General features: G+C 40.1%; 1 protein-coding gene across 2 annotated transcripts in view; it reads left to right on the top strand.

Moving 5' to 3' along the window:
* lepr (leptin receptor) overlaps positions 1-15,247 on the top strand; it is a 36,948-nt gene extending 21,701 nt beyond the window's left edge. For both annotated transcript variants that reach the window (XM_069725347.1, XM_069725346.1), the window contains exons 5-21: positions 1,605-1,734; positions 2,493-2,677; positions 5,110-5,258; positions 5,786-5,927; positions 7,682-7,842; positions 7,973-8,072; positions 8,411-8,510; positions 9,542-9,768; positions 10,302-10,456; positions 10,886-11,039; positions 11,258-11,340; positions 11,807-12,020; positions 12,735-12,938; positions 13,055-13,138; positions 13,270-13,363; positions 13,788-13,863; positions 14,001-15,247. In XM_069725347.1, coding sequence (XP_069581448.1) covers positions 1,605-1,734; positions 2,493-2,677; positions 5,110-5,258; positions 5,786-5,927; positions 7,682-7,842; positions 7,973-8,072; positions 8,411-8,510; positions 9,542-9,768; positions 10,302-10,456; positions 10,886-11,039; positions 11,258-11,340; positions 11,807-12,020; positions 12,735-12,938; positions 13,055-13,138; positions 13,270-13,363; positions 13,788-13,863; positions 14,001-14,915 — 3,173 coding nt within the window. In that variant the 3' untranslated portion in view covers positions 14,916-15,247. The remainder of the gene's footprint in view (positions 1-1,604; positions 1,735-2,492; positions 2,678-5,109; positions 5,259-5,785; positions 5,928-7,681; positions 7,843-7,972; positions 8,073-8,410; positions 8,511-9,541; positions 9,769-10,301; positions 10,457-10,885; positions 11,040-11,257; positions 11,341-11,806; positions 12,021-12,734; positions 12,939-13,054; positions 13,139-13,269; positions 13,364-13,787; positions 13,864-14,000) is intronic.
* The last annotated feature ends 12,664 nt before the right edge of the window (positions 15,248-27,911 follow it).

Here is a 27,911-nt window from a genome sequence, read left to right as displayed (position 1 = left end):
ACGCTGTGATCAGTTCCCAAGATAGTCCAGCTCACAGGGATTCCCTGCTCCTTTTTTCAGAGTGCACTCTTAGATTTATTGTTTTCTTGAAAGAAGAGAAAATAAGGGGGTCATTCAGTCAAAACGCCAAAAAAAAAGAACCGGTTCAAGTGAGTCATGATTATTAAGTAATCTCTTGATTTTGTGTGGAGCAGAAGGTGGAGGTGGGGTGATATTGACACATAGGGAGGTGAGGAGGAGTTTGTTTGCCTGCTTTGATCTGTGAGGCGCTGTGATGCATAAGAACTTGCAGGTTTATGTCTTAGCATTGACAATGAAGCAGCAAAGTTAAAGGTCTGCGCTGTGCCTCCTGATTAATTTATGGAGCCTTTTAACAGCAAGGGGTGATTCAGCTCTTGATACACAAACAAGGTCCACAGAGTATCCTAAGACTATCAGAGCAGTCATTCTCCTCGCGTGTTAGTCATACCTATTACATTCATGTCTTTTGTTACCGTGAGTACATAGTTATGGAGGGTGAAGACTGAAAAACAAATACTGAACATTTGCCTTTATATACAGTGTAAGGCAATATATACTGTCAGTGCTTACATGTGAAGCACCAGTGAACAAATGGTTGATACAAATGAAAGTTAAAAAAAAAAAGGTGATCTGTAGGCATTTTATATTAGAATTCAAATGGCAGTTGAGTGCACATGATAATTATAAGACTAAAAAGTTCAGGACAACCACTCGTCTTTCCTGGTACTTAAAACATGACCTGCCGCCACCATTGGGACAACCAAATGTCTAAAATAGATGTGGCATTATTGCGCATCATACTCGTGAGTTTTTAATGTCTAGTTTTGTATTTTGATGAATTGTTGCTGTTTTTCAAATCTCACTCTGACTCGGCGATGTAGACTGGGAGATTTATTGCATTTCAAAATTCCCCCAAGTGCTTCTTATTAATAGAAGCCAAAGTTGTTCATGTTGACTGTAATTGTGGATTTGATGATTTGGAATTTTGGCATGTGTTGTCAGGCAGAAAATTAAAAAAAAGGAATTAGGATTTAAGAGGTTAGAAAGTGATGTTTGCCTGTGGACTTTCACCCACACTACTCATGTCAACAGTGATTATAATGCTGGTCTGTTAGTTCACCTTGGTTCACATTATATGCCAGAAATTACATGTACCTGCGAAACAGCTGACATTCATACCCTCTTCTACTGAACTTTGTTTTTAATGCTAATTTATGAATGTTAAGTCTAACAGAGAAATGGTAACAACGTGCCGAAGTTCATATTTAAGTTCTCTATACTCCTTAGTCTTGTCACACAAGGAAGAGGGTTTAATTTGAAGAATAATATTTTCAATAATAATCTTGTTTATTTCTTTATATTAAAACATCTATTGGATACAGTATCAGTAAAGGCTTATTCCTTTTTTACCTTCATGACCAATATTACCAGGCTGCAGGAGTGACTGTCACCAGATGCTGCCTGCAGACATATCATTTCTCTCACTGGCTTAGTTCTCAGAATATGAAGCCACACCATTTTCTGAGAAACCTGCATTTAAAGGTCGCAGTGTACCAACATGTTATAATGTGATTTCTCATCAGGCACCTGTTTGGACATACTGTGCAGAATTGATGAAAACTGGGGGAATCTAACTTGTGATCTTCAGTCTCACGGCCAGCCGTCCGGCACGCTGGACTCTGACCTTATGGCTGTCAGCCTGCAGCGGCTGCTGTGAGTATTAAGCTGCTCCCATTTTTCTTTGTTCGTGTTCCGCTTTTCCAGAGTGTGTGAGTGAGTCAGTGTGTTGGATCTGTGTGTGTTTCAGTCTGATTGGACCTTTCCTGACCGCTCAGTGGGGGGTTAAGCATGTGTGTGTTTACTTTGATCAGCAGAGGGGAAGCTGTGTGATATCACGCAGGCTCCAGGCTGTTGCGGGGATAAAGAGACCAATTCACCGCTGATCTAACACACACTTGATAAGAGATGGCAGATAAATTACACCTCTTACATGTTGCACACTGTTCTGAAATGATTGTTGTAAAGGTACATACAATTTAACAAAAAAGGTTTTCCCACAATGTCGATTTATTAGCTGTTCAGGAGCTTTTAATCATATTTTTTTAAATCACATTAAGCAGTTCAAATAGAGCTCCATAACAGCTAATAAAAAAACCCTGACAGTAGATTGACTGTCAACCTTCAAATCAATGGAGAAGTGTTAAAAAAAATGCCGAACTCTGAAAGATATACTAAAATAACTATATTTTATTGGTGAAGTTATTCACCAATAAACTGTAGAAAGGCGTTACCTTAATTCTTAATAATTCAACATTACAAAAAACACAAGAATCTACAATAGTTTTTAACACTTGTTGAATGTTCAGTGACGTTGACTTTTGATCACATTTTTTAAATTCAGGATCTGATGATATAGTTTTTTTGCTTCACTGAGAAAACAGCAACTGAAGTATTTTTCTATCCAATTCCAGGTCTCAGAAAGACGACGCAGAGGCAAACGATCCTGCATCTGATAATTCTGTTGTTTGTGAGGCGGAGGATTCCTTCACGTGCTCAATCTCTCTCGACCCTACAATGGGCTTTGTCACCGTGGTAACCGTCAGCATCTCCGACGCTGTGGCCCCGCCGGTCCTGCTTATGATACCTGCCCGACCTGGTAAGAAAGAGCGATTTGTTTTTGTTGTAGTCTTTGTTTTTTTTAAGATAAAAAGGACTTAACTTCTGTCTTACATTTATTGGTCACAGAAGAAGAATCCACTGGTGAGGAGGCTGAGACACCGGTCAATCTATGAATTGTAGGCTTTGCAATTGATAATGTGATGCTGCCCAGAGAAATGATACTCAGCTCTTGTTTATATGTATGCCTTATTAGACAGTGATATTAAGAAATATTTTGAGTATCTTTTTGTTGAATAGTTTTGAGAAAATTCTGTAAAACAGCATCTGAAGCCCCAAATGTTTAGCAATTAATACACATTCTGGTATTTTAGATGTATAACCACACTGTTTTAAGTGCATTACAGTAAGTGACCTAAGAAGAAGTTCCCGGCATTCACCTTTTTTTTTTAAGGTTAAGCCCCGCAGAATAGATTCAGACATCATGACGATGATGAAGAACCTCTCAGTGTTTAATACCAACATTTTCTTTTCTCAACCTTAACGTGATGAACCTGAACAGATGAGGACATTTTTATTCAGCTGCGATTGGCAGACGTGACTGGAATACAGCTGGAAGTAGCTGGGCCACATCCTTGTGTGTGCGTGTGCGCGTGTGTGTGTGTGTGTGTGTGTGTGTGTGTGTGTGTGTGTGTGTGTGTGTGTGTGTGCATGTGTGTATGTGTGTGCATGTGTGTGTGCAGCCACATTGAAACTGTGAGATCTCACAGTGATAGACAAGGACTTTCCATGCTGTGTTTGTTCAAGCAGATCTCTGAGGTTTAAACTGACAGAGCAGAACAAAAACCGAGTGGTAACCATTTTATGTCCAGCACTCCTGTTTAGGTTGAAATACTGTGTCACTAATGTAGCTCTCATCCTTTAAATGAGAACTACACTTTTTTTTTTTTTTACTCTTAAAACAAAGCAAACAAATCCAACCTCTGGATGAGCTATGAAAAATAGCTCTCATTTATTGTATTTAAGTACAGTTTTGAGGCACTTGAACTTTAAGTATTCAAATTTTGTCCCACGTTAAACTTCTACTCTGATATTCTAGCCCAATGTGACGGCATTAAGTATTTTGTTTTTGTCTGTCCAACAATCCAACATTATAAATATTAAATTCATGGAGTAAAACCTTAAAGGCTGGGATCATCTAATTACATCTAATGTAATAAAATGTCTTGAATGACAAATTGATTATCAAAATAGTTGCTGCTTTTCAAAACAACCAAAGCTAACATGGGTTTCGTCTCTCCTAGTTTTTCTTTTCTCTAATTCGGATAAATCTGCAATCTATCTGTAAGCAGACGGGTAATGTTGCCATGGAGACAGTAGGTTAACCTTGAGCCTTGTTGTTTTATTGTCTGTTTTTTTAAGCCTGGGTGTGTAGGCGGTGCATGTGCATCGTGAAAAGTGACACTAAATATTTCCTGTTTGATCTATAACCATGGAAACGGATAACAATCAATTGACACTTGCCAGTGCATTGCAGTTGGATGGTACTGCACTTCAGAAAGTACAAAATATTTCTTCATACTGAGTTTTGTGTGAATGGAACCTTTCAGAAGAGAATTTAAAAACCCTTCGTCTTCATGGTGTGAGAGACATCTAAAAAAAAAAAAAAAAAGTGTTGAGCTGTTATTGAGTAGTCTCTCCTCTCCCTGTAGGCATCTTTGTGGTTTACTAGGCTGAACTGTCTCTGACGTTATTTGTCATAACTGGATGATGAATCAGAAATCTTTTGTTATCTAGGCTGCTACACCTGTTTCTCCTTAGTGACTGACGGTAAATGTGATTCTGGGTCCAAGCGTCTAAAATCCACGTGAAATGAGCTTGACGTCAATCTCTTTACAGTAACTGTTACTGAACAGATAATTTATAGAATATTAGAAACCTGCTTTGATGACTCGAAATGCTCACACGGCAGATTTATCACAACTAAAAAGTTAATTTACCATTCATGTCAGGCAGAGCAATTCAATTACATGCTGGCTATCATTTCTATTAACTCTGCACTCAAGATGTGATTCATTAAGTTACTTAACATGAATAATCCTGGCACGAGGACTACAAGAGTATTGATCTCTCTTGGATAAAGAAAAGTTTAATTGCACCAAATGCTAGCATTAGACGCACAGTACTGCAATGCCATAGTCTCAGTGACAGTAAATGGCTATAAATACTGACAGATAACAAGCAGGAGCAATTAATGAGATTTTTAGGCACTTTGTACTTTGTTGTATTTCATAGTTCAAATACAATCCTCTCATTTTATTTTCTGTAATTGTCATAATACAAACTGGATTCAGAAGGCTTTGACGATGCAAGGATCAAAGTGCTGTTATCATTATGAGTAATTTGTCAGATGTACAGTGTCGTGATTCTGTAGTGGAGTATGCCGTATGACGTTTATTTCTTTTTCTGCAGCGAAACCAAGTCCTCCCGCCAACCTGTCACACATTCAGACCATTGAGGCGGAACTGGTTGTACACTGGGACGACCCATCCGACTCTGACACCGGCCCGCTGAGATATGAGGTCCGATACTCCTCGTACACCTCTCACCCAGCCTGGCAGGTAAATAACAAGCCTGTTACACACCAAGCAGGGATCAAACACTACATACAGTAAGAGATGGAGGGTTGCAACTAACTATTATTGTTATCAGTTAATCTGCAGATTATTTTCTTAAATTGTAAAATATTTATTTATGTACCGGTTATTTTTTTATTTTCTTGATTGACTGATTGGTTAATTTGGTCTAAATGTTGCAGCTCTAAGGAAATGATAACTTGTGTTTGGTTTTCTTCTGCTTGTACTGGCTGTCATGTGATCTGCTATTTGGCACCTCCTCAAAGCTAAAATGTCACAGTCTTTCAGTTACAGCAGCCTCAGTGATGTGTTTCTTGCTTTCATGCAATAACGAAAACAGGAAGTCTTGCATGTAGATTGTAAAGAAAGCTCTGAAGTTCAAGGACGAATCTTGCTTCAAAAGGAGAAGTAAAAATAAGCACGCGTCTTTGCTTTGAGAGGAACACACCAAAACTCTGAGTTTTTTGCGCATGTGTGCATGTAAGTGTTCATTCCCTTTCCTCTATCTCCAGGTGGTGTCTGCACCTGGAGAGCCCAGGTTGTCTCTGGATCTGAAGCCCATGCTGAACTACACCATCCAGGTTCGCTGCTCTGGCCTGGACGAGCCTCCGCTGTGGAGCGAGTGGAGTGAGCCTCATCACATCTACCTGGACAGTAAGGACTACTTCCTTCCAACTGTTTATATAAAGAAAGATGATACGGGAAAAGCTGCTGCTTTTTTTTTTAAAGTTATTTTATTTGTTTTTTTACTCATGCATTTTAGACAAGCTTCAAGATTTTTGCAGTGTTTTTCCTCTTTACCTTAAATGTCTCACTTATATACAGTATGTACATGCGTAAATATAGATTTTTTTTTTTTTTTCATTTTTTTAGGAATTACTTGAGAATCCCTGTCCATCCACAGTATCCAACAGGGAGTCTGATACTCCACTTGTTTAATAACTGCAAGGAGTTCATTAAATTTAACAGAAAATACTTGACATTAAACACTGATTCACAAACTAGCCCTGCTTGTTCTGACACTGACTGCCCTGTGTCTGTATTTGATAGCCTTAAATAAGGGAGTCAAATTTATATCATCTCATCTTTTTGCAATGAACGTAACAGTTGGCTGCAACTTAACTCTCATTTCCACCGAGCGGCTCTGCAGACGAGGATTCATGATATCTCTCAGGTAGATTTATGTCTCTGCTGAACTTTTAATAATGAATCTAGCTCATTAGCCTGAGCCACTAATGAAGCGCTAATTTCAGTATGGCACACGTCAGGGAACCCTGAGTCAGAGGTCGTTTCCAAGTTGAGTGACCTGCTGCAAATCACACAGAGGAAAACAGAGCCGCAGCTCCAAACATGACGTAGTTGTTCATGTGCAGATTTCACAGCACCTCATAACAACACGCACACATACGCACAGCCAGCACAGGTGTTACATATTACAAACACATCAAATTAAAAAGAAGACACTACAAAAAAAATTACTGCACTGACAAAGTATAATTTAAAGTAAAATTGCGGCACTTTATTTATGTGCTCATTGTGCCTGATTTGTTCCTCAGTGGCATTTTTTTGAAGGCCAAAAATGAATATTAGTTGATTTAAAATAACAACTCACAGTTCAGAAATGAGACCGACAACCGAGATCTGTTTGCACCCTCTAAAATCAACTCCATTACAAATGATGAATTGTTCATGTTGGCTGGTTGTTTTGTTTATACTCTGCAACTCAGACTGATAATGATATGCTATTATTAGCCCGAGGGCTTTGACCAGCACAGGTACTATATGAATCTGGTAAGCACGCTGTTGTGTTGTCATACGAGATGCTTTTCAACTGTGTGTCACTGGAAGAAACTTGACTCTGGGTGTAGAAAGTGTATGTCATGGTGTTAAAGGTTTCTGAGACTCAGCAGATCTGACTAATCTCACTGAAACTTTCCTCAAGCGATGGCAGGAGGTCTTCCAAAAATAGCAAAGTAAATGACATGAAATGTTTTGGAAATGCGAAGTAACGTGCTGCAAAAAAGTTTATTTTCTGACTTGCTGATGAGTCACATTCTCTTTTCACCAACTCCTCACAGATGTTTCAGTTGCACCAAAAGTGATCCTCACACATTATCTAGTTCCTACCATGTGTCAAACAAACAAACAAAGCATTTTTAAAATCCTTCTGAAAGTTGTATTTCTTTCATGAAAAAGTACATGGAGACTGTGGATGAATGAGGGTGAGTTAGACATTTGTTCTGTTTACTTTTATACTGTTTTATTGCTTTTGACATCCATTTATCTTTTTATCTTTTGACAATACGATTTCATTCGAGGAGAGAAAAAAAAGAATAAAAAGGAATAAGGATTAGAGAGATGCTGATCATTGCAAAGTTTTTAAATCAGTGACTTATTTCTGTGTGCAGCGGTGAGCTACATTCCAGAGAAAGTCGTGGCGCGACCTGGGGAGAACGTCACGGTGTATTGTGTGTTCAACGACCACAGCGTCAACGCCAGCACGGCCATGTGGATGCTCAACTTCCAGCAGCCGCTTCACCGCAGCCAGTACCATCCAGTCAACCAGTGGGTAAGAAGAAACTCTCGACACAGGGCTTTGTGTGATTCTGGGAACATTTCCAAAAAAGTGAAATCATTCCCCTGTTTATTTTTAGAAAAGTACAGTCCAAGTAAAAAGAAAATGTTTTTACCTAAACCAGGTCAGCCAGATCACAGTGCGTCCCTCAAACACTCAGATGTACGACCTGCTGAGGTGCACTCAGGAGTGGAGCATCCCTTACAGCCAGATCTATGTGGAAGGTGAGCTTTGTTGCACCATTTAAAGCAAAACTAAATATCATGCAATGTATCACTACTGCAGTAACATGCCCAAAGAAAAAAATACATTGTTCATTTACAGTTCAAAAGAAAAGTTGAGCTATTTCCAGAGTGAAAGTGGAACTCAACAATGAATGTGTGATGTGTTAAAGTTTCTGAAAGGCCGTGTCCCTTCAGTGGACAAAGACAGGAAAAACAGTGGCGACATTTGACAGCACAACAATGTGAACCAAGAGAATCCCAGTGCACAGAGGTTGTCTCAGGTGAAGTTTGTTTTTAATGTCCCCAAACTTTAATGTGTTTCTCTTTGTGTGTTCCAGGGGCTTTCATTGATATACGCTGTGAAACCAGCGGTGACATTGACTCCATGGACTGCAGCTGGACAAACACACAGTGGAGCAAACTCAAATTTTGGTTCAGGTAAAGCAGCGTTTACCAAACAATTCATATTCCTGTAAGGGATGCGGCATTGTTAATGCAACATTCAGAAAAACACCTCCAACTCTGTTTTTAAAATCTGGACGTCACTGAAGGCAGTGCACCGGATGGCACGTTCGCTCAACACACTGAGGAAATACTTGTGTACAACCTTTGTGAAGTGACACCAGGAAGTGTCTTTGAGCAGTTATCATCAGTATTGCCTCACTGGAACAGGAAGTCTGTTCACTCCAAAAAAAAACAACATAAGCCACTGAGGACAATGAGGGCTGACAGAAGGCTGTAATGAATCTCTCGTTACTAACTGTTGCAGTTGCCTCTTGTACAACACCACAAATCAATCCTTAACCGCAGAGCTCCTTCTTTCCTACTTTTCTCTTGAATTCTCCTCACCTTTTGCTATTCAATTTGAAGTATACTTCTAATTTATTGCTAAATTTAAGTTTGCAGTTTAGATATTTTATCTCTATAAAAATAAAATTGAGATCTTGGCGCATGAAGACATTGGTAAAAGGAAGACATGCAGGTTGTAAATAAAGCCCTTGGTTAGCCATTCTCATAAGGAAAACAAAGGGAAATTGTTATCCAAACTGTCCAACTTTTGGGCTTACATTTAGCTCACATTTGTGCTTGCTAAACTGTTGGTTTATTTACAACGCTCCCAGATCTCTAATATTTGTTCCAAGTGGTCACATTTGAAAGTGGAGCGAAAAGCCAGGGATTGAGAGGGAGTGGACAATTGTTTCAATAAGGGCATAACTTGTAATTGTTTGGATGAAAAGTGCTGCACATAATTGGGTCACAAATGAAAAAGGAATTAGCGAGAGAAGGTCAAAACAAACCCTAGTATGAAGCAATGCAATAGTCCAACAATCAGTTCTGAAGAAGCATACTAACAGCTCGATATTATCCTTTAATTTCTGTTGTCATGTTCATCACATTGTTTTTACTCAGAAGAGATAAAAGGATGATGAATGAATTCAAATGAATTCTTCTTTCTTTTTTCACTGAAGGTGGGCCGACCTGCCGTGCGACGAGATGGAGGAGAGGGAGAGAGCGGGGGAAACAGTGGGGGAAACGGTGGAGGAGGTGAACCCTGCCTGCAGGCAGGACAGATCCAGGCAGAAAATCTGCACCATCCAGCCACTGAGGATGAACTGCTACAAACTGTGGCTGGAGGTGCCATCCCAACTGGGTCCTATCAGGTCCAAACCCATCTATCTGTCACCTATAGATCACGGTGAGTGGGACGGATTCATGTGTGAAGCCCATCACCACAAAACAAAACAAGAGTCACTGAAAGTAATATTTACAAAATCCCTTTATTATTATATCAGTATATGAAGCTGAACTGAAACTCTTTCTTCTACTACGCCATTTCCTAAAATGTATTTCTAGCACAAAAATACAAATTCTAGCTGGTCCATCAATCAAAATTATTATTTTTACTATTTTTAAAAATAGTTTTTAATTAACCAAAAGGCAAGCATTGAAAAGAAAAGAAAAGAAAAGAAAAGAAAAGAAAAGAAAAGAAAAGAAAAGAAAAGAAAAGAAAAGAAAAGAAAAGAAAGGAAAAGAAAAGAAAAGAAAAGCATTGCTACACTAAATATTCATTGAGAAAGAGTTGAATTATCAAAGGGCTTTGAATATCAAGGTTAAAGTCATGATTATAATTCTAAAAAGGAATAAACGGCATGACAACTTGTTACTAGATATTAAAGACGTTTGCTGAGACTTTACAGGACAAACTGAGAAACTTCGTCTCCCCTGCAGTGAAACCTCACACACCCTCTAACGTGAAGGCAGTGAGCCTGAGCAGTGGGGTCCTGATGGTCACTTGGGAGCCTCCGTCTCTGCCGGCCGAGGGTCTCCAGTGTCAGTTTCGGTACCACTCACCATCCGCTGTGAAAGCCCAACCGGACTGGAAGGTGAGCCTGTCTGTTAGACTATTAAACTATTTATTTCTGACCTTTATCAAAATTACGATTCTAAATGTCAGTATTTTATTTTAAAAACAGGAATTTAAATTATCTTTCAAGAACAGACATATTATAAAGAACTATCATATTTCTTGATACAGGATGCTCTTACATGACCTCAGCTAGCCAGTTTTATATGAGCTGATTATATCTTTGAGACCTTATTCTGTTCCTCTAATTGAAAACTCCTGTTGGAAATTAGACACGTGCTGTAAATTGCTCCCTCCTCTTACCAACATTCATTCAAAATGCTGAAAAGTATGAAATAATAATTTTTCTCTGTTTCCTCTGTGAAAGTTGATAGACAGATGGAACAGATGTGTTCTCCCCAGATTAAGTATTTGCCATTAGTGAGCTCTAAAACAGTCATGTGTTCAGGTCCAGGGTGCAGTGCGGGTTCCCTGGGCGGAGGTTGTAGTGCCACAAATGTGCCGGGTGTACGTGGTTCAAGTGCGCTGCATGCACACCAACGGCACCGGTTACTGGAGCGAATGGAGCGACTCCGTCTATTCCACACCTCAAAACAGCAGAGGTAAAACACCAGTGATTCCGCCCTTGATCTAAATTTCAAACATCATTTCATATAACTTTGACAGATGCGGCTCCTGATGGAACCTTTAAAGTCACATCAGACTTTGGGGGTTTTTGCTCAAATGGAAAATAGCACACACATCGCCTCCATCACTAACAGAGACATAGAGGTAAAAGCTGTCATGGGATGTAATGTTTGCTGATCGGTCTTCTCCTCAGCTCCTGAGCGTGGCCCGGATTTCTGGAGAATCCGTCAAGATGTTCCATACAGAAAGCAGACAAATGTCACGCTGCTGTTTGAGGTACACAAATAATTAATAATTAAATTAAAGGTTATGTCTGATTTATTGTCAGCAAATCCCATTAAAAGACCAAAGAGCATTAATAAACATTTATTGTCTGTGCAGCCAAGCTTTATATATTTGATTGATCAAGCTCTATTACTTTGTGCCGAGGAGTTCAATATTTGTTCAAGAGCTATAAAAAAAACAACAACACAACAATGGGCCACACTGGCTGGATTTCTGTAGTTTAATTTGAGTTTGACTGGCACTTCCTGTAGCTGGAAATATTTCCTACCAAATGCACCATTTGGTTCTGTTTGGGTTACACTTTCTAAAACCTACAATGTCCAGCTGTTTATAGTGATGCTTTTAGCCTTTTTTTTTTCATGGGATTTATTGATAACTCGAAAAATACAGTAACATCAGTTTAATTATTTAAGGCGTCTCATTTAAAATTACTTAAATATTATCCTTTGTTTCCCAGCATTTCCCAATACCTTGGAACTCCTACTGTGTGGACGGATTTATTGTCCAGCGCCAGTCCTCGAGTGGTTCTGTGCAAAGGGTTCAGATCGAGCGGGCGTCCTCCTACAGCTTTGAGTGGAGCCAGGAGCTCCAGACTGTCACCGTGGAAGCATACAATAGTCTGGGGAGCTCCGCTAACAACATGAACATGACGCTGGAGAAACAGCCCAAACGTGAGTGAGAGAGGGGGATCACACATACACAAAACACGTACGAGCACGGACATCTTAACATTTCAAAAAAGACCTCAAAACATCAGCAGCCTGAAGACAGACAGTTTCTGTAGCAGCGATTTCAGGCTTTATGTTTCTGTGAACATGTGAAATTTAGCTAAGATCAAAAGGGGTTTTATTGCACTATAAACATTTTTTTTAACAGATTTTCAAGGAGGTTCAAATGAATGGCAAACAGGGCATGAGACTTTCATCAGTGTATACAGATTCATGGTCAGTGCTCACATGCACAGACAGGTGCGTATTAACGGAAACAAAATAAGGTGATTTGTTTCGTACACTCATAAAAGCTCTGAAGGAGGCAAGGCAGCCATTACCTTTACTGTAGCAAGTATTGCTAGCAGCATTCAGAACGGAGATAACAAGGTTCATGTTCTAATGAATACTCTCTGTGTCGGTAACATTTCTGGGAATTTCTCCCATTAGTCATGATTCACAGAAAGGTATTTTTATTCTGGCAGAATGAAAAATGGGTTTCCATGAAGATGGCCAGTGTTTTGTTTTCCAGAAAATGCTGTCAGACATTTTTCCATTAGTATTAGAGAACATGTTCATAATAAGGCTGAGATTGTACGCAGATAAACACAAACAATCGGGGGCTGAAGGGCGTGTAGACAACAGCATTGATTCAGTTGTTTCTTTTCTGCTCTGCAGGCCGCTGCGTGCATTCATTTCACGCGGTGATCATCAACAGCACTCGTGTGTCTCTGTCATGGAGCCTGTTGGACAACAGCTCTGTACCTCTGTTCATGGTGGTCCAGTGGTCGCCGCAGAAGCAGCAGGACTCCGAGGACTCTGGCCCGAGGAGAGAGCCGTGGGCCCGGCTGCCCTACACTGATCGCCCTGTCAATCTAAGAGGTAATACCTTCTCTTCTCTTGTCTTTTTTACACGACATTATTGACCTATTAAGTGTGTTTCTATATAAAAAAAATTAAAAAAACTAACCTGCAACTCTTTGGCTGTATCATGTCAGGTAATTTCTTTAGCTCTGAGGAGTACGGCTTCTACTTGTACCCTGTGTTTGCTGAGGGAGAAGGAGAGCCAAAGTACATTTTAGGTATGCTCACTGTTCTCAGGTTTCTGGCTGTTTGTATCAGTGTCTTACTCAGCAATAAATGCGTTGAAAGGATGACACAATGCCAGCACTTTGATTGTGTTATTAATTAAAGGTCTGATATGCTGTTTCAGCCACCAGAGGAGACCCTGCAGCCTATATGAAGCTGATGATCATCTTCTTCCTCGCTATTGTCCTGTTTGTCACCCTGGTCATCTCCCAAAACCAGTAAGAGCTCGTGCTTCGCAAAAACACTTCAAATTCCGGAAGAGAATGCTTAAATATTAATGAATCTGATGTCAAATCAGAAAAGTTGCAACACCCAGAAAATGACCAGCTTTACTTTTTGACGCATCAATCCGTCAGGTCGTTTCACATTTAATCTTGTTGCAGGTGTTAATTGCACAGCGTCAGTGTTTACAGAATTAGTTTTTCATGCAGACAGCTGTAAGAAATGATAAATGATGGTGATCTCTGGGGTGAAATGTAATTCAGGGCGCAGAGACACTGACCATGAAAAATTAGAGGTGTGACATTTAACAGGTCGCAAGGGTGTAATTACACTTGATGTTGGCTGATAGGAGGAGGAGGAGGAATTAGACATGAGAGAAGAGGGTTTAGACAGTGAATATCTGCTGCATTTTATTTCCAGGATGAAAAAGTTTGTATGGAAGGATGTTCCCAACCCAAACAAGTGCTCATGGGCGAAAGGACTAAACTTCAAAAAGGTAAAAAAAAAAATAATAATAATAATTTGTATAGACTGCCGTTGAATGTGAAGTATTTCCATGATAGTGTTAACAATTTGGGAATTCTATATAATCTGAAAACCAATAGTAACTGGATGCATTCATCATCTCTCAAGGTGGACACCTTCGACCACCTATTCCGACCTCCAGAGGGTCCGCCAGCCTGGCCGCTGCCCTCTGAGAACATCTCCAAAGTCATCATAGTGGACAAAGCTCAGACTTCTGCCCTGATCCAAACACCACTTCTGTCCCTGACCCCTGACCCTGCCACGGGCTTCGCCATCTCCGTCTCTCCGGGGTTTGACTCAAAGGTCGACCAGTTTATGGAGAGTGAGACGCTCCTGGGCGGAGCTCCTTCCGTTACCGTTACTCTGGATGCTTTAACCACTTCAAGCCCAAGATTAGGTGAATTGCAGCCGGTGAATCAGTGCCCTGGTAGCACTGACAACTCTGCACAGTCCTCAGTCACATACGCCACCATTCTGCTCTCTGATCCGAAGCAGGACCAGCAGCCCATTCATCTCCACTACAAGGATGGTAGTGGTAGCAGCTGCAGCGATGAGGGAAATTTCTCTGCCAACACCTCTGACATTTCTGGATCTTTCCCCGGTGGCCTGTGGGACCTGGACAGCTGCCGTGGCGGGGAGATGGACGACCCGAGGCACTCCTGCTCCTCCAACTCAGTGGAGGAGCTCTCCGAAACATCAGAGCAAGAGGACGAAGGCGAGGTGAGGCAGGAGAAGGTCTTGTATTATCTGGGAATGGACTATCCAGCAGAGGATGAGGAGAGCGAGGAAGAGGAGGAGCGGAGAGAAGAGGAGACAAAAACTGAGCTTCTTAAAAATGCTGTTTTGAACAGAGAGGACTGTTCTCTGGAGTCACATCCTTTACTCGGACTGGAGGACTCAAGTGAGCCCGGGGAGCTTCTGTCAGCACCAACAGGTGGCTTCTCTCCGCTGTACCTGCCTCAGTTCAGAACTTCTCCATGCACGAGGCAATTTACAGCTCAGAAACAAGACAGCTGTGATTAAAATGTGCACCGTTAAATCCGTCCAGTCATGAGCTGCCACATGATTCAGCATTTTCCAAAGCGGTTTCTCAACTGCTCTTATGGACACGCTGAGCAGGAAAATGTAAAAATACCTCGACTTGCGTATGACTGCAATTTGATATTCATCAGTGCTGCTACTGTGTTCTGTGCGAAAAGGCGTCAGGAGGGCACAAGCCTTGTGAATAGGCAGTTATTTCTTTCTTTATTGGGGTTTTAAAACCCAGATTCTAATGTGCCACACTGCAAGTGTGCATCAGTGACTGAAAAATGAGCTCATAGAGCGCAATAGAAAGACTACAATCAGCATACTGGATTTCACACATCCTACAGTTTTCATTCAGCACATTTCACAGGTGGTCATAATCTTGGATATCCTTACATTGAAAAAATACTCTTCCTCCACTCACTCTTTTGTTTCCACCATAAAGCTGACAACAAATCTTTTCATTCTCTGCTGGATTATTTTTGCTCCGTTTGAATAAAAGCTGAAAGAGGTTCAAAGAGAATAAAGAAATGCACAGAAGGCCGGAGAGAAAAGGCCTACAGTCTGCGCAGTCTCTAAAAGCACATTTGACTGAAGTGAAGGCAAAACTTGGACGTCACTTCAAAGCTACTGATGTGACTAAAAAAGACGAGTTGATGATGAAAGCCGACGTAGTCGTCGTAGTAGTGACTTTTTGGACACTTCATTTACTGCATTCATTGCAGCTTGCGCATTTAACATCTGCATGCACTAACTCACCCGCTAACCCAAAGTATTTTTGTACTTTGTGTTGTAATGTAGTTGAGACTTTGTCACAGCATGTGAGAAATGTAATATCTATTTTTGTCCGTGCTTGGTCATTTAAACGGACAGCTGCTCTCTTCTAAAAATTAAAAGTGTGTATTTGAATCCAGAGGATGACCGAAATTAAAACTAATGAATATGTAAAAACATGATTGAGGGAAATTGTTATTCTATATGGAGATCTTTTGTCTATTTTTCATGGTGAAAATAAAGTATTTATTGTGAGTGTGTGTGGTTTGTGCGCAGGGACCGGTACTGCAGTATTAGTGAATTGTAATTGGTTACATGGCTTGTGACCAATAACATCTTTTAATTACAACTCCAAGTACTCCTTCACCTCTTGTCCTCCACATGTGAGGGCCTGAAGTTCCCTTTATGAACACGTTTGACAGTTTCATCTCTTTTTCTTCAGGAGTACTAGTGTTTGTATGCATTTCAGCATTCAGCCACCGAACACTACCACTCTCTTTTTGGACATTGAAATGGTTGAATTTAATTGTGATTCGGCTCCGTAAACTGTCACGAGATTCAGTCAAATCACAGGACAAAACTTGTCCTTAATTATGCAAATTAGTTTTCTCACTTCAATATGTGCATATTTAACTAGATTTCTTTTTTCCTCAATTCTTTATATGTTTTCTATAATATATACTGAGATGTTAATTATATAAAAATAAAAAATAAAAACTGAAAAAAAAAAACCCCAATATGTCAGGCAATGGATACTCAAAAACTGATTCATCAATATCAAACATGTTCCACTCTTCAACTGTAGTAATGTTCTGCCACCTTGTGACTGATACAAGTAAATACATCAGAATGTTGTCAGGCTCAAGTCTTCATGGTTACTAAGTCAAATATGTGGTGTTTTCCATCAGATCATTTTAGTATTTGTAAGAATGTGTATCTTTCACTGTTAGAGCCATATTTTGTGTTGATAACAAATTATATTAGAATTTGCTTATTTACTGAGGTAATGTGAATCTTTCTTTTGACTTATGAAATAAGATGAAATGCATATGCTGAATTAATTAGTATGTATTAGTTGTGATTGACAAGATGATTGTCAGCTGATTAGCAGCTGTGATAGGGGAGAAGGGGGACTGAGTTTTTGGTTCTTCTTCAACCAAGCATGGCGGAAACGTGAGGAAGGGGCATCGGTACAGTCTTTGACCTCACGTTACAACGAGAATGTTTTGTAAACTTTTTTGATTAATGTGAGAATAAACGAAACAACTGAATCGGCGACTGCAGCGTTATGATTTGGACCGGTTTAACGTGCGAGTCAAGCGGAGCCCCTATTAAGATGGCACAGTTTAAACGAAAAGGACACGGCCATCGCATTCACCATGTATCAAAAAGTTTATTTTTTTACAGTCGCAAAAGGGGTTTTGGATTATCTGGTAAACTGAAGAGATCACTTCACAACAACTTTATTCAATCATTAGAAATTTTGAAAATAATCAGTAAAAACAGGTCCGTAAAATATACATCAGCCTTAAGATGGTGACAAACTGTAAGGCCACACAGCAAATGGCTTTGTGGTGATCAGTGGTCTTAAAGATGCATTTGCATTTTGCAGCCACAAGGAGACAGAAAGGCATCACTGATGGAGTTCAGCCTGCTGTTTTTTCGTTGATGTCAGGGAAGCTGTATCCTTAAAGGCCCTCATTGCTGTGTCTTTTGTATTTGCCATAGAAGGGCATGATGGTATGAAGTGCTGCTGCCTTAGGCAAAGAGAGGTTTGAAAGCACTGAGGCCCGATGCCATGTCAGGTTCAGATATGGTAACAGAGAAACAGAACCACCACAGAGAAGGGGAGAAGTCTTGTTTATGGTAATAGACATAGTTTGGTGGCTCACGATTATATTTGCTGAACTGTATGGTGACTTCAAAGATCCCAGCCTGTGTGGCACGAATGTTTCAAATTAAGATGCTAACAAAAATAACTTCCCAGTTATGATCATAACGATCTGAAATGAAATTAAATGAAACGTGAGATAACGTGGCCTGCAGGGGAAATGCTGCACAGGTGAAAGTTCTTTGGTGCTCTGCTGATCTCTCAGCTGTGACAAATTAACCTCACAGAGCTTCAGTCTAAAATATTAAAAGAGGTGACTGACCTTCCCAGAAAAATACACCACTGTCCCAGGAAGAAATTAGCATTTTATAATTTTATTTGAGATGGATTAGAGGTGAAATACTCTCCTTTCTTTGATTTGGACTGTGAAGAAAGGAGATTTAACGATCTAATTAGGTCTTTCAAATCCACACAAAACTGCCAGTAAGGTGGTGTAAACAAATTAAGGACCAGTGAAATGTAGTAATCTGGGTTTTAAGATCAAGATTTTATTAATTAGTGGAGAAATATGGACTCAGGTGAAAAATAAGATTATGCATATTAAGCTAAAATTCCCTTTTGTTGACTGAATGAGCTGCTGAATGTTCCTGGGACAAATCATTTTGTTTAAAGCCATGAACTTTGCCATTAGCTAAAGATTTATGGGGTTACTGTAGAAAAATATAACTGTAAAATGTTCTTACAAAACATTTTCCTCAAAACTCATCTTTGCAAAACATCTCAAGTTTAAATGTTTTATTTTCTTGGCCTACACGAACACCTCAACAGCACATCTGCATCCTCGCCTCCCAGGAAATATGTCTGCTACTACAGCTTTCCTCAAAAGCAAACCCACACGTGTCCTAAATGATTCATCTCTAAACTGGATGTGTTGTCAGCTGGAGGTGACTGAATAACCTCTTGAGCTGAGGCATTTGGTGGGAGGTGGAAAAAAGGAGGAGAAAATAAGTGGAGCAGTCAAAAACAACTTATAGAAAGGCCTGGAAGAGGAGTAAGGAGGAAAATGAGCACTCACAGAGGGGACAGGTAAACTATCATTGAGTAGATTTAAGAGCCGTGATAGGGGCTGTGCAGGTTTTTAACATTTGAAGAGTTTCTCTCAGTGCATATGCAGAGCCTGCAGGAGATTGTAGATCAAAGTTGTTGTTGTGAGGCGAATGGCAGACTTTTGGACTCAATCTTTGCTAGCAAAACACCAGCAAAAATGATTGATGTTCAGTGTGATGGATTACACAACATGAAGTTTAAAAAAATATGGGGGTTGTTCCACAAAAGTGATTTCAGAGCACTACTTAAATGCAGGCTGACAACAGTGCCGGCATCTCATTTCATAAATGAGTGAGCTCAGAATAGAGACGCTTCAAGCATGACACAAAAGGGGGTGGTAAAAGAAAGTTAACCTGGATCAAAAGGTTTCTTTCTTTCTTTCTTTCTTTCTTTACCCCACCCCAAAAAAACAACAACAACAAAAACCAAGCAGGCAGATAAAGCAAAAGATTCAGGAGAGTTCAAAAATAGATAGGGAATATAAATATGCCATGGCCGACTGACATGAACAGTCCAAAGGCAGTCTAGAAAAGGTTGACAGCTGAACTGGTGGTATAAATACTGAGAGGACTAATTGGAGAAGTGGATGCAGGTGCACAGGGAGGCGGCAGGTGATTAACTGGTGGGGAAACAGGAGAGGTGGGAGTAATGGGCTCTGAATTGACAGAACAGTAGAGAAGAATGTAGCAACTTAACAAAATGGCAAACCACAAAAGCAGATAAATTTGACTTGCAAAGTTTCTGTCAAATATTGTGTTTCCTCTGCTAAGTAAAAAATTAAGTAGTTTATTCAATTAAAAACATGATAGAAAATGATGTTGAAGATTTTTAGTTGAACCTGCAATAACTGATTTTGATCCCCCTTGGCAGCAGCAGAAATAAACAGTAAAAAGCATGTTAAAGTTTAAGTTGTTTGGACAAAATTGTTGTCAAATTGTTGCCTATTTACACATTAAGCAGAGCATTATTAACATTCATTTGAAGAAATATGCGTAATAACCATGAAGATGGAAACAAACAGTAAGTCTAAGGATTGATCTCTTTTTAGCTCAGTTTTTGTTCTCCACCAACTCCTTAGGGAAATATGTGGATCTGAAACACTTAAATGCTCCGTGCAACAATAAACACTTGGTTAGGTTTTAGGAAAAGATCATGGTTTGGGTTAAATGTGACACGGCTGTAGCTTGGTTCGACAAAAATAAATACTTTGGATTAAGAAAAGATCACGGTTTGGGTTCTAATAAGTAATTTTTTGTAAGTAACATTACATGTCACGTAATTGACTTTATTTGCATTTCAAAAGTACTATTTTAACTTGTCACAGGCAGCTTCCAGCTCCGTTTGGAAACAAGTCGAATGAAAGCAAGACAACTAAAACGGCAAAGTTGCAGGCAGCAAAACCAAAACAATGCGCTGAAACATGCCAAAACGCACTGTCGAGCTAAAGGTAACTCCACAGTTGAATGAATGATTGAATTCTCTCTGGATTTTTCATTATGAGTGCCACATTTCATATTAGAAATCATCATTTTACCAGACAGTCTGAAAATACTGTTTAGTGCAGCTTTAACTGGTTTGGTTCTTTAAGAGTATGAAGATGGTGTCAGCAGTATGTTTGGTAAGCCCGCCCAAAATGTTCTCCTAAAAAGTAGGAGTGTTTTTCAGTGGTTAGTCGTGGTTATCCAGCACAGTAAAAAAAAAAAAAACACCCACCATAGCTTTATGGTTTAATTAGAAACATAATTTAGATAAATTGTCTACACTCTCCCAAACACAATGGTTAGAATTAGTCATTTTGTGTAAACAAAACCAGATGGACAGAAATGACACTTTAGCAAAAGAATACAACTCAATGTGCTTCTAATGACGCTCCACAAGAACTTTGCCTTGTTTAGGACAAATTACTTTTACTAGAAAAACCTGGTGACTTTTGCACATGACAGTTTTATCACCCTGGCAATCAGTGAACTAAATAATGTATGTAAAAGACAAGTGTGTGTTTGAGTGTGTGTGTGTGTGTATTCTGACATCACTGTTCATGCTTCAGCTGTTGCCATCAACCCTGTTAATGTGAATCAGGAGCAAGCTTTAGCAGCTTGACATTGTAAATCCCTCATTGATCGCCTGGCATTAATTTGTGCAGCTATCGTGAAGGGCTTTAGTGACTGATGTTTATCCATGTTGGCTTTGAAGACCTTAACATCTGGGGTAAAGGTCAAATTGTGGCAAGTTCACAGCAAAACTCCACAAACACATAGGAAATGAGGACAACCTGCCATTGCTGGTTTAGAGCTGCATGTGCACACTGCATTGACTGTTCTCTCTCTTTCAGTAAACAGGAGGTTAAAAAAAAAAAAAAAACATGGCTTGGTTGCCAGGCACCACAGCACAGCAAGTTGGATAGATTTTGGTGCTCAGGGAGGTAAAGCCTCTCTCTCTCTCTCTCTCTCTCTCTGTGTAATCTGTAATCTTAGCTCAGCTGCAGTTCAGTTGTAGAGAAATCGATGTCATCAACATTCATGAGGAGTGACAAGGAGACATCAAAAGAAAAAGAGAGAGCCAAGGATGAGAAACTTAGAGTAGCCACGGTGAGAAGTCACTAGCAAAAACAAATGTGAGTTAAAAGTATCTGTAACAGCAGGTGCAACAGAGCAGAGCAAACAGAGCGAGGGAGACCAAGATCTTTGGGAGGAAAAAAAGCATGTCGACAGAAGCTGTGCTGACCCCGGGGACCTTCTCCTGGGGCCCTTTCTGTGCTGGAGGCCTTAGAGAGGATTTGGGAGGACATGCATGTTGCTCCCTCACTCCATTGCTTTCAGACAGGGTTGTAAATATACAAGTCGTTCGATGGCTGTTGCACAATTTATTTCATTGGACACCTGGCAATATTTCATTTCAGCGCAATCATTTTTCCTCTGATGTGAGTCGAATAGATATTCAAGTGTCTTGATAGTACAAAACAGTTGATACTGGTGTAAATAAAAGATGAGTAAGATTCAGTTTGGTAATGTTTGTTTGGTTACTCTTTTCTTATCAACTATAATTCCTCAAGCAAATTCCAACCCGATATCACGCCCAAAGCATTTAATACACCTGCCAGTTCACTAGAGGATAACGTGTCAAGGTCACGGTTTTGCCTCGTCTAAGCGTGTAAAACCACGTGGTTCGGTTTAGGAAATAGAAAACACATGGTTACAAAACAAAACCACATGGTTAGGGTTAGGCATAAAAACTACTTAGTTAGGGTGAGACATAATGAACAGAGGGCATCGAGGATGCATGAAAAATTATTCCATGCATCAAAAGTCCAATGAAAGATGTACAAATTGAGTGCTTCTGAAGGCTGACTCACACAAAGTCTACCTATCTCTGACTTTGCTGCACTGATTTTAGCTATTCTGAATTTCCGTGTCTTTGCAACTCCCAACTTTATGGAGCGACAATATTAATTTGCTACCAGCAGCTTGTCCTCTGCTCTTTTGGGCGAAGATACATTTTCTGTTTAGAATTGGTGATTCGAAGTTGGTGAACCCGCACAGAACATTCATCAAACTATAGATGTTCAAAATTTAGCCCCATGGGTTCACGAAAGCCACACCTCTGTCCAGCCTTTTCCCTCCTAAACAGACTCAGACAATATATTCTTGACTTAATTTCAACCCAGTAATTAAAGACCAGCTGATTTCAGACAGAACAACTAGGTCACCCGAGTTTGATGGTGACAAACAAACTTCCACGCTCACAGTGTTGAGGGATGCCATCAAAGAGCTCCTCCTCGTCCCTTGTGGTCCATTATTCTGCTTGTTTTCCAGGAGGGAAAAGAACCATTACTCCCACATATGTATTGGGCACACGCTGATCTTCAACCAAAACCATTAGCCCAATCATTTGCATGGCGAAACCCATTTGTCAACTTGTTTGTGGGAGAAAACGTGAGATGCACATGAGTCTTTGAAAGCGACCTGGAGCAGCCTATTCACCCGGCCTCGTCTGTTGTAAGTGGGTCGGATGAACGAAATGCCTCCAGATCAGTCAGTACGTGTGTCACAAAGCATGCTTGTCTCTGGCTAACAGGGTGAAAGAGGCTCAGCTGAATGGCCCCCTTTTCACTCTGACACTCAATTAAGGCCTAATTGGTTTGGGGTCCACTACGGGCATGTGGCAAGGCAACACCCCAGGCTACTGTGCACTTGTTCCCTATTTTCTGACTGCCCCCTCTGGGAATATGCCTTTGATCTGTGAACAACCAAAGTAGATTTTAAGCCAAGGGGCTGATAGCCTATTTTCTCTTTCAACATGGGTATTTGTACAGTCCATTTGGCTCACAGATGAAGTAAGTACAAAGACTTTGACACAGGACAAAGTGGTCTACAGATAAGTGTAGATATGGATCCATATGACCATGACTGCAGATCCATTTATCTTTGCCAGTGTGAAGTGAGAGATATATTTCTAGGAGCTGTGTCAGCAGTACAAAAGACCATCTCTTTATGGTGTGTTATGTTACTGTAATGGATTACTAGAATGCCCACTGGTTTACTGCTCCCCAGAGACCCAGAGTCATGTAACAGCAATATTACTGTGGTTATGACTATCTTTTACTATACAAACTACATAATGTAGGTGTGGTCATGCCAGACAAATCTCTGCAAGCCTATGGAAAATACTTTCTATTAAAAAAGATCATTTTACTTCTCCAAAAAAATGTGACAATACAGATGTCCATGTTTAATGCTCATTAAATTAGTGTCCAATCATGTAGAAACAGAGAATCCATTAAAATGCAGTAACATTTAAAACTTTTAGAGAATCAAATTTGACTGTCCCTGTAAATTATTTCTCTACAGTTTTCATGAAAATCCTTGAATGTGTATTTTTTTTCTGACAACAAACTGTAAATACGACCCACTGCTTTGTAGGAGGAGTGTCCAAGACAAATCCATGGAAGTGTCCAAAATCAAAATTTACTGCTCACTACAAAATAAACTACCGAGTGTCTGTCAATAACTGAACGGGGGTGATTTCAGACACAGACAAACAATTAAAGATCGTATATACCCAAACAGGTGTTTTCTCTGAAAAGACTTCTGTTCAGGATATACCCCTATATTCTGGCAGAAACTCAGCGTTACTTAAGCTAAAATCAAACCAATACGCATGACAGTGCAACTTTTTTCCAAACACAGTCACAAAAACACACTCCCACAGAGAGGTCAATCAGGCTCAATAAGTGAGAACATCTGTTTGTGAGGACACCAGGTGTGTAGGGCTCGTCAGCAATCACCATACACAGCTGAATCCAATAACTGCATTTGACGAGTCCCTAAAATGGACAACTTTTGGGATGTGCAGGTGTTCAATACATAAAGATAACATTGTACCTCATACCACTTTAAAATAAAAGCATAAAATCTTACAAAAATACTACAATATTTACGATAATAGTGGTATTTACAATTTATCATAAATGCACTCGTTTTACATGAAACTCACCGACATCCCTGATGAATAGAATTGTAAAGATACACAAGCATACATTTAACACTTATGTTTATACTCCTTGAACATAAAATGCCAGAGGACATCCTCTTTTGTACTGTATACGATCTTTTTGAAAGTTTTAGCAAGCAGATCACCCTTGAAACGGCATTTATTTTTAGTTCAGTGAAGTTATTATAATTCTGTTAGTATATTTTCAGGCATTTTCCGTTATTTTGTTAGCAGACAAAATTGATATTTTACAAAGACTACCAGAACACCTCATCACTACATCACAAATTGCTTTCTTTCAGGAAAAACATACATGCTGATGAAGCTTGGTAAATTATGTAAGTGTGACCCAGATTGAAAAGGATTCATAAACATTCACATTTCAACCCTGTAAAATGAAGGTGCAGGTCTGAAATGTCTAATTAGACATGCTCTTGTGTCTACATATAAGTTTCCTCTGTGCTGTATTCTTGAACAGATGTATTTGATCTGACTGTCAGAGGGACCTCAAAGTAATATCAACCGTGAAGTGGAATAAGAATGAATTCACGAGGCACCTTGACTCTGTGTGTTGGGATTACACGATCAATAATCTGTTCAGTCTTCAAACTAATCAGAAGAACTGTAACCTTATCAGATTCATATATAATGGGGTTTTTTTGCCCTCCATGTTAGTTTAATTGGTTGCTTCTTTGTTCTCTCTGTCAGTATGATGTATGAACATCTGGCAAAGGTGAACACAAATTGGCTTCAATAACAACAACCTGCAGAGTATGCTGTGACCAGGAAACTAACACACACACACACACACACACACACACACACACACACACACACACACACACACACACACACACACACACACACACAGACACAGTCACGCTAACACAAAACAGATGGCTTCAACCCCGATCATGTTATGAGTAACTTCACCACAGTATCTTTGGGTAGCCATTAGAAACTTAAACAACAATTCCCAAAAAGCTGGCCTCTGCTGACCTCGATCCACGTTGAATTACGTCACTTGGTGGGAACACCACGGCCTCGTTCTGCCCCTTGATTTGTTTCCCTCAGTGTCCCATAGAGCCCGGAGACCTCTGCAGTAAAAACACTCAACGGTAGCGAGCAGCTCGTGGGACGGCCGGGTACATTCCACTGTCTGGGAACATCCTAACAAACTGTCAGAGGAACCAAGTAGTCGTTATTGTGAGAGGGGGGGGGAGAGATGACTGGATAAATAAAATAAAGTAAAGAGAGCACGGATACTGGATAGGGAGCACAATATAATGGTTATCATTATTTAGTCGTATGGTATTTTCTGTAATTTCCACCTAACAAAACACCCCCAAATTTAGTCAGTATAGCCTCCACAACTGTACGGCCAAAATGTCCAACCTCTACGGATAAGCGACACTTGCCTTTGAAATAAATTAAGTCCCTCTGTCCCCATCGAAAGTGTAACTTAGAGAATAAATAAACAGCCGTAAATCAAGGAGTCAGTAGAGACGGATGTTCCTGAACCTCTAATCTTCTAAGAATTCTAACTATAACTCGACCAAATCTGATTCACCAGAAATGATAACTTTCAAGAGTAAGAATTCCAAGTTATGTCATCACATCAGCACCTTTGCTACGTGCGTTTGTGTGACCACTGGTACATGTGCACTTGGGATTTCACCATGGTCTCGAGCTAGCACAGATCAAATTTTGTGTCAATGATTGGGAAACCCATAACAGAGACCCTTGAAACGCTTCAGAAAGCCTATATCAATGAGCAATGAGCCAGGCGAGGTGTTTTGAGTGGTATTCACGTTTCAAGAAAGCAGAATATCACTGTCCAAACCCGAAAAATGGCGCGTTGGGTTTGGAGCAACCAGGTAGGTTTTCTTTCACGTTCGTTTAACTTTGACGTTCTGAGGCGTCTGAGGGAAAACATTTGGTGCAAACCACCTGATCTTCGGTGCAATGGCACTTGGGTTTTTCAACCGAGCAACATGCCCGCTTACAGCATGTTAAAACGCCAAAGTTTCTCGCCCACAGCAACGCAGTTGTTGCTCCCCACCACCCATACCCTACTGGCCGGATTTGGCTTCCTGAGACTTCTTTTTGTTCGCTAAAATAAGGTTCGAGCTAAAGGGTTGCTGTTTCAACACTGGAGGAGATCCGGTGTGAATCACAGAGGGTGCTCGATGCGCATACAGAATAGGACTTCCAGGGAGTGTTCAAAGCATGCAGGAGCGCTGCACAGGGAGATTACTTCGAAAGGGATTTCATCAGCTAAGATTTTTTTGTTATTACATGCGCAGTCTCTGAGCATTTTGATCATATCGTGTTTTATCATGATGTTTAGTGTAATATTAGATGAAATTGAGGTAAAGTTCTGGGTTTTGGTCAAATGCTGAAAAAGTCAACAGTGACATGAAGCACGAGACAGTTTACTTTGCTTTGGTTGCCTAAACTTACAGACTTCTTTGAGTTTTTACAAGGGACCATCATTTCTAGGAAGTTATGTTTCCTACTAAATGCAACTAGCAAAACCAATTAGCAATATATAGAATGTAATTTCTAGAGAGAGGGCTGCCAAAATAGGATTTGTGGTTTTCCCTTTGCATGAAGACGCACGCGAAATGTGATTTAACCGCCATACTGCAGAGACATTAAGCATTTTTTTTTTTTTTAATTCTCTTTTCCCCCATTATTCTGTGCTTCGGAGCATAGTCAAATAACTGCCTCATGTCACAGACGAAGAAGCTAAAATCTGGAATTCCTGGATCGATCCACAAAATCCACATCAAATTGTATTTCATCTGCTTCAATAAAGTTGAACTTAGTGAGTTTATACTCTCTCTTGTTTGACCGGGCTTCTTCACCCACTCAATACCAAACCATGGCAGTGACTCACTGTAACAGCTTATCTTTCCCCTCTAATTCAAAAAGGTTCAATCCTCTACCGTGCTTTAGGTGAAGGCGGGATACACCCTGGACAGCTTGCCAGACCATGACAGGGCCAACACAGAGACAGATTGCCAGTCGCAAACCCAAGTAAGCACAGATTTTTCAATTCATCCCTGCAAATGTCTCTTTGTCATTGTTGTGAAGATATTGAGGATGAAGCGGTCTGTCCTGATCTGGAGTTTCATCTCACACCACACTGAGGCTGGGGGGGGCGGGGGTGCAGCCCGGGGTGTTTTTATCTCTAGTTTTGGAAGACTCAAAGTATTTCGAACGGTTGCTGTCGTGACAATAAACGCGACTTGAGGACATTAGTGGTGCTGTGTGGCTGCGGTCTGTGGCTCATTATACCTATTATTTTTTAACCTGATTGGTCGGCAGACCGAAGCACATTAAGCAGATATTTTGTCATTCAGTATAAAACAGGACTGAAGGTCTAAATGTGAACGATATATCGTGTGACCTCATCTGGATCTTTATTTTGCTTTAGACAACTTCACAACCCCCTGAATATTGATTGTCAATAGGCTACACATAAATTATTATCAAAATACAAGACTATTTTGTGACATTTGCGAGTAATTGCACTTCTTTTTCTACAAGTTCTTAAACAGATTCAATCTTCCCTTCATATATTTTGATTCTGTTGAGTATTTCAACATTTTGACAAAAATGCTTATTTGTGTTCTTGTTGAGAGTTAAATGAGAACATCAATACCACTCTCCAATAGGATTGCGGTATCAATGTTTTCATCTAAAGAGAGCAAAATAGCTATTTATGTAATATGCAAACTGAGTCCTGCTGTAAGCAGAAAACCTTCCTCCTTCCTGCCATCTCA

The sequence above is a fragment of the Brachyistius frenatus genome, unplaced genomic scaffold (assembly GCF_029030835.1).
Source record: "Brachyistius frenatus isolate BFR_SWC_R1_liver_20210118 unplaced genomic scaffold, ASM2903083v1 Contig_419, whole genome shotgun sequence".
Taxonomy (NCBI): domain Eukaryota; kingdom Metazoa; phylum Chordata; class Actinopteri; family Embiotocidae; genus Brachyistius; species Brachyistius frenatus.
This window is presented reverse-complemented; position numbering and strand designations above follow the sequence as displayed.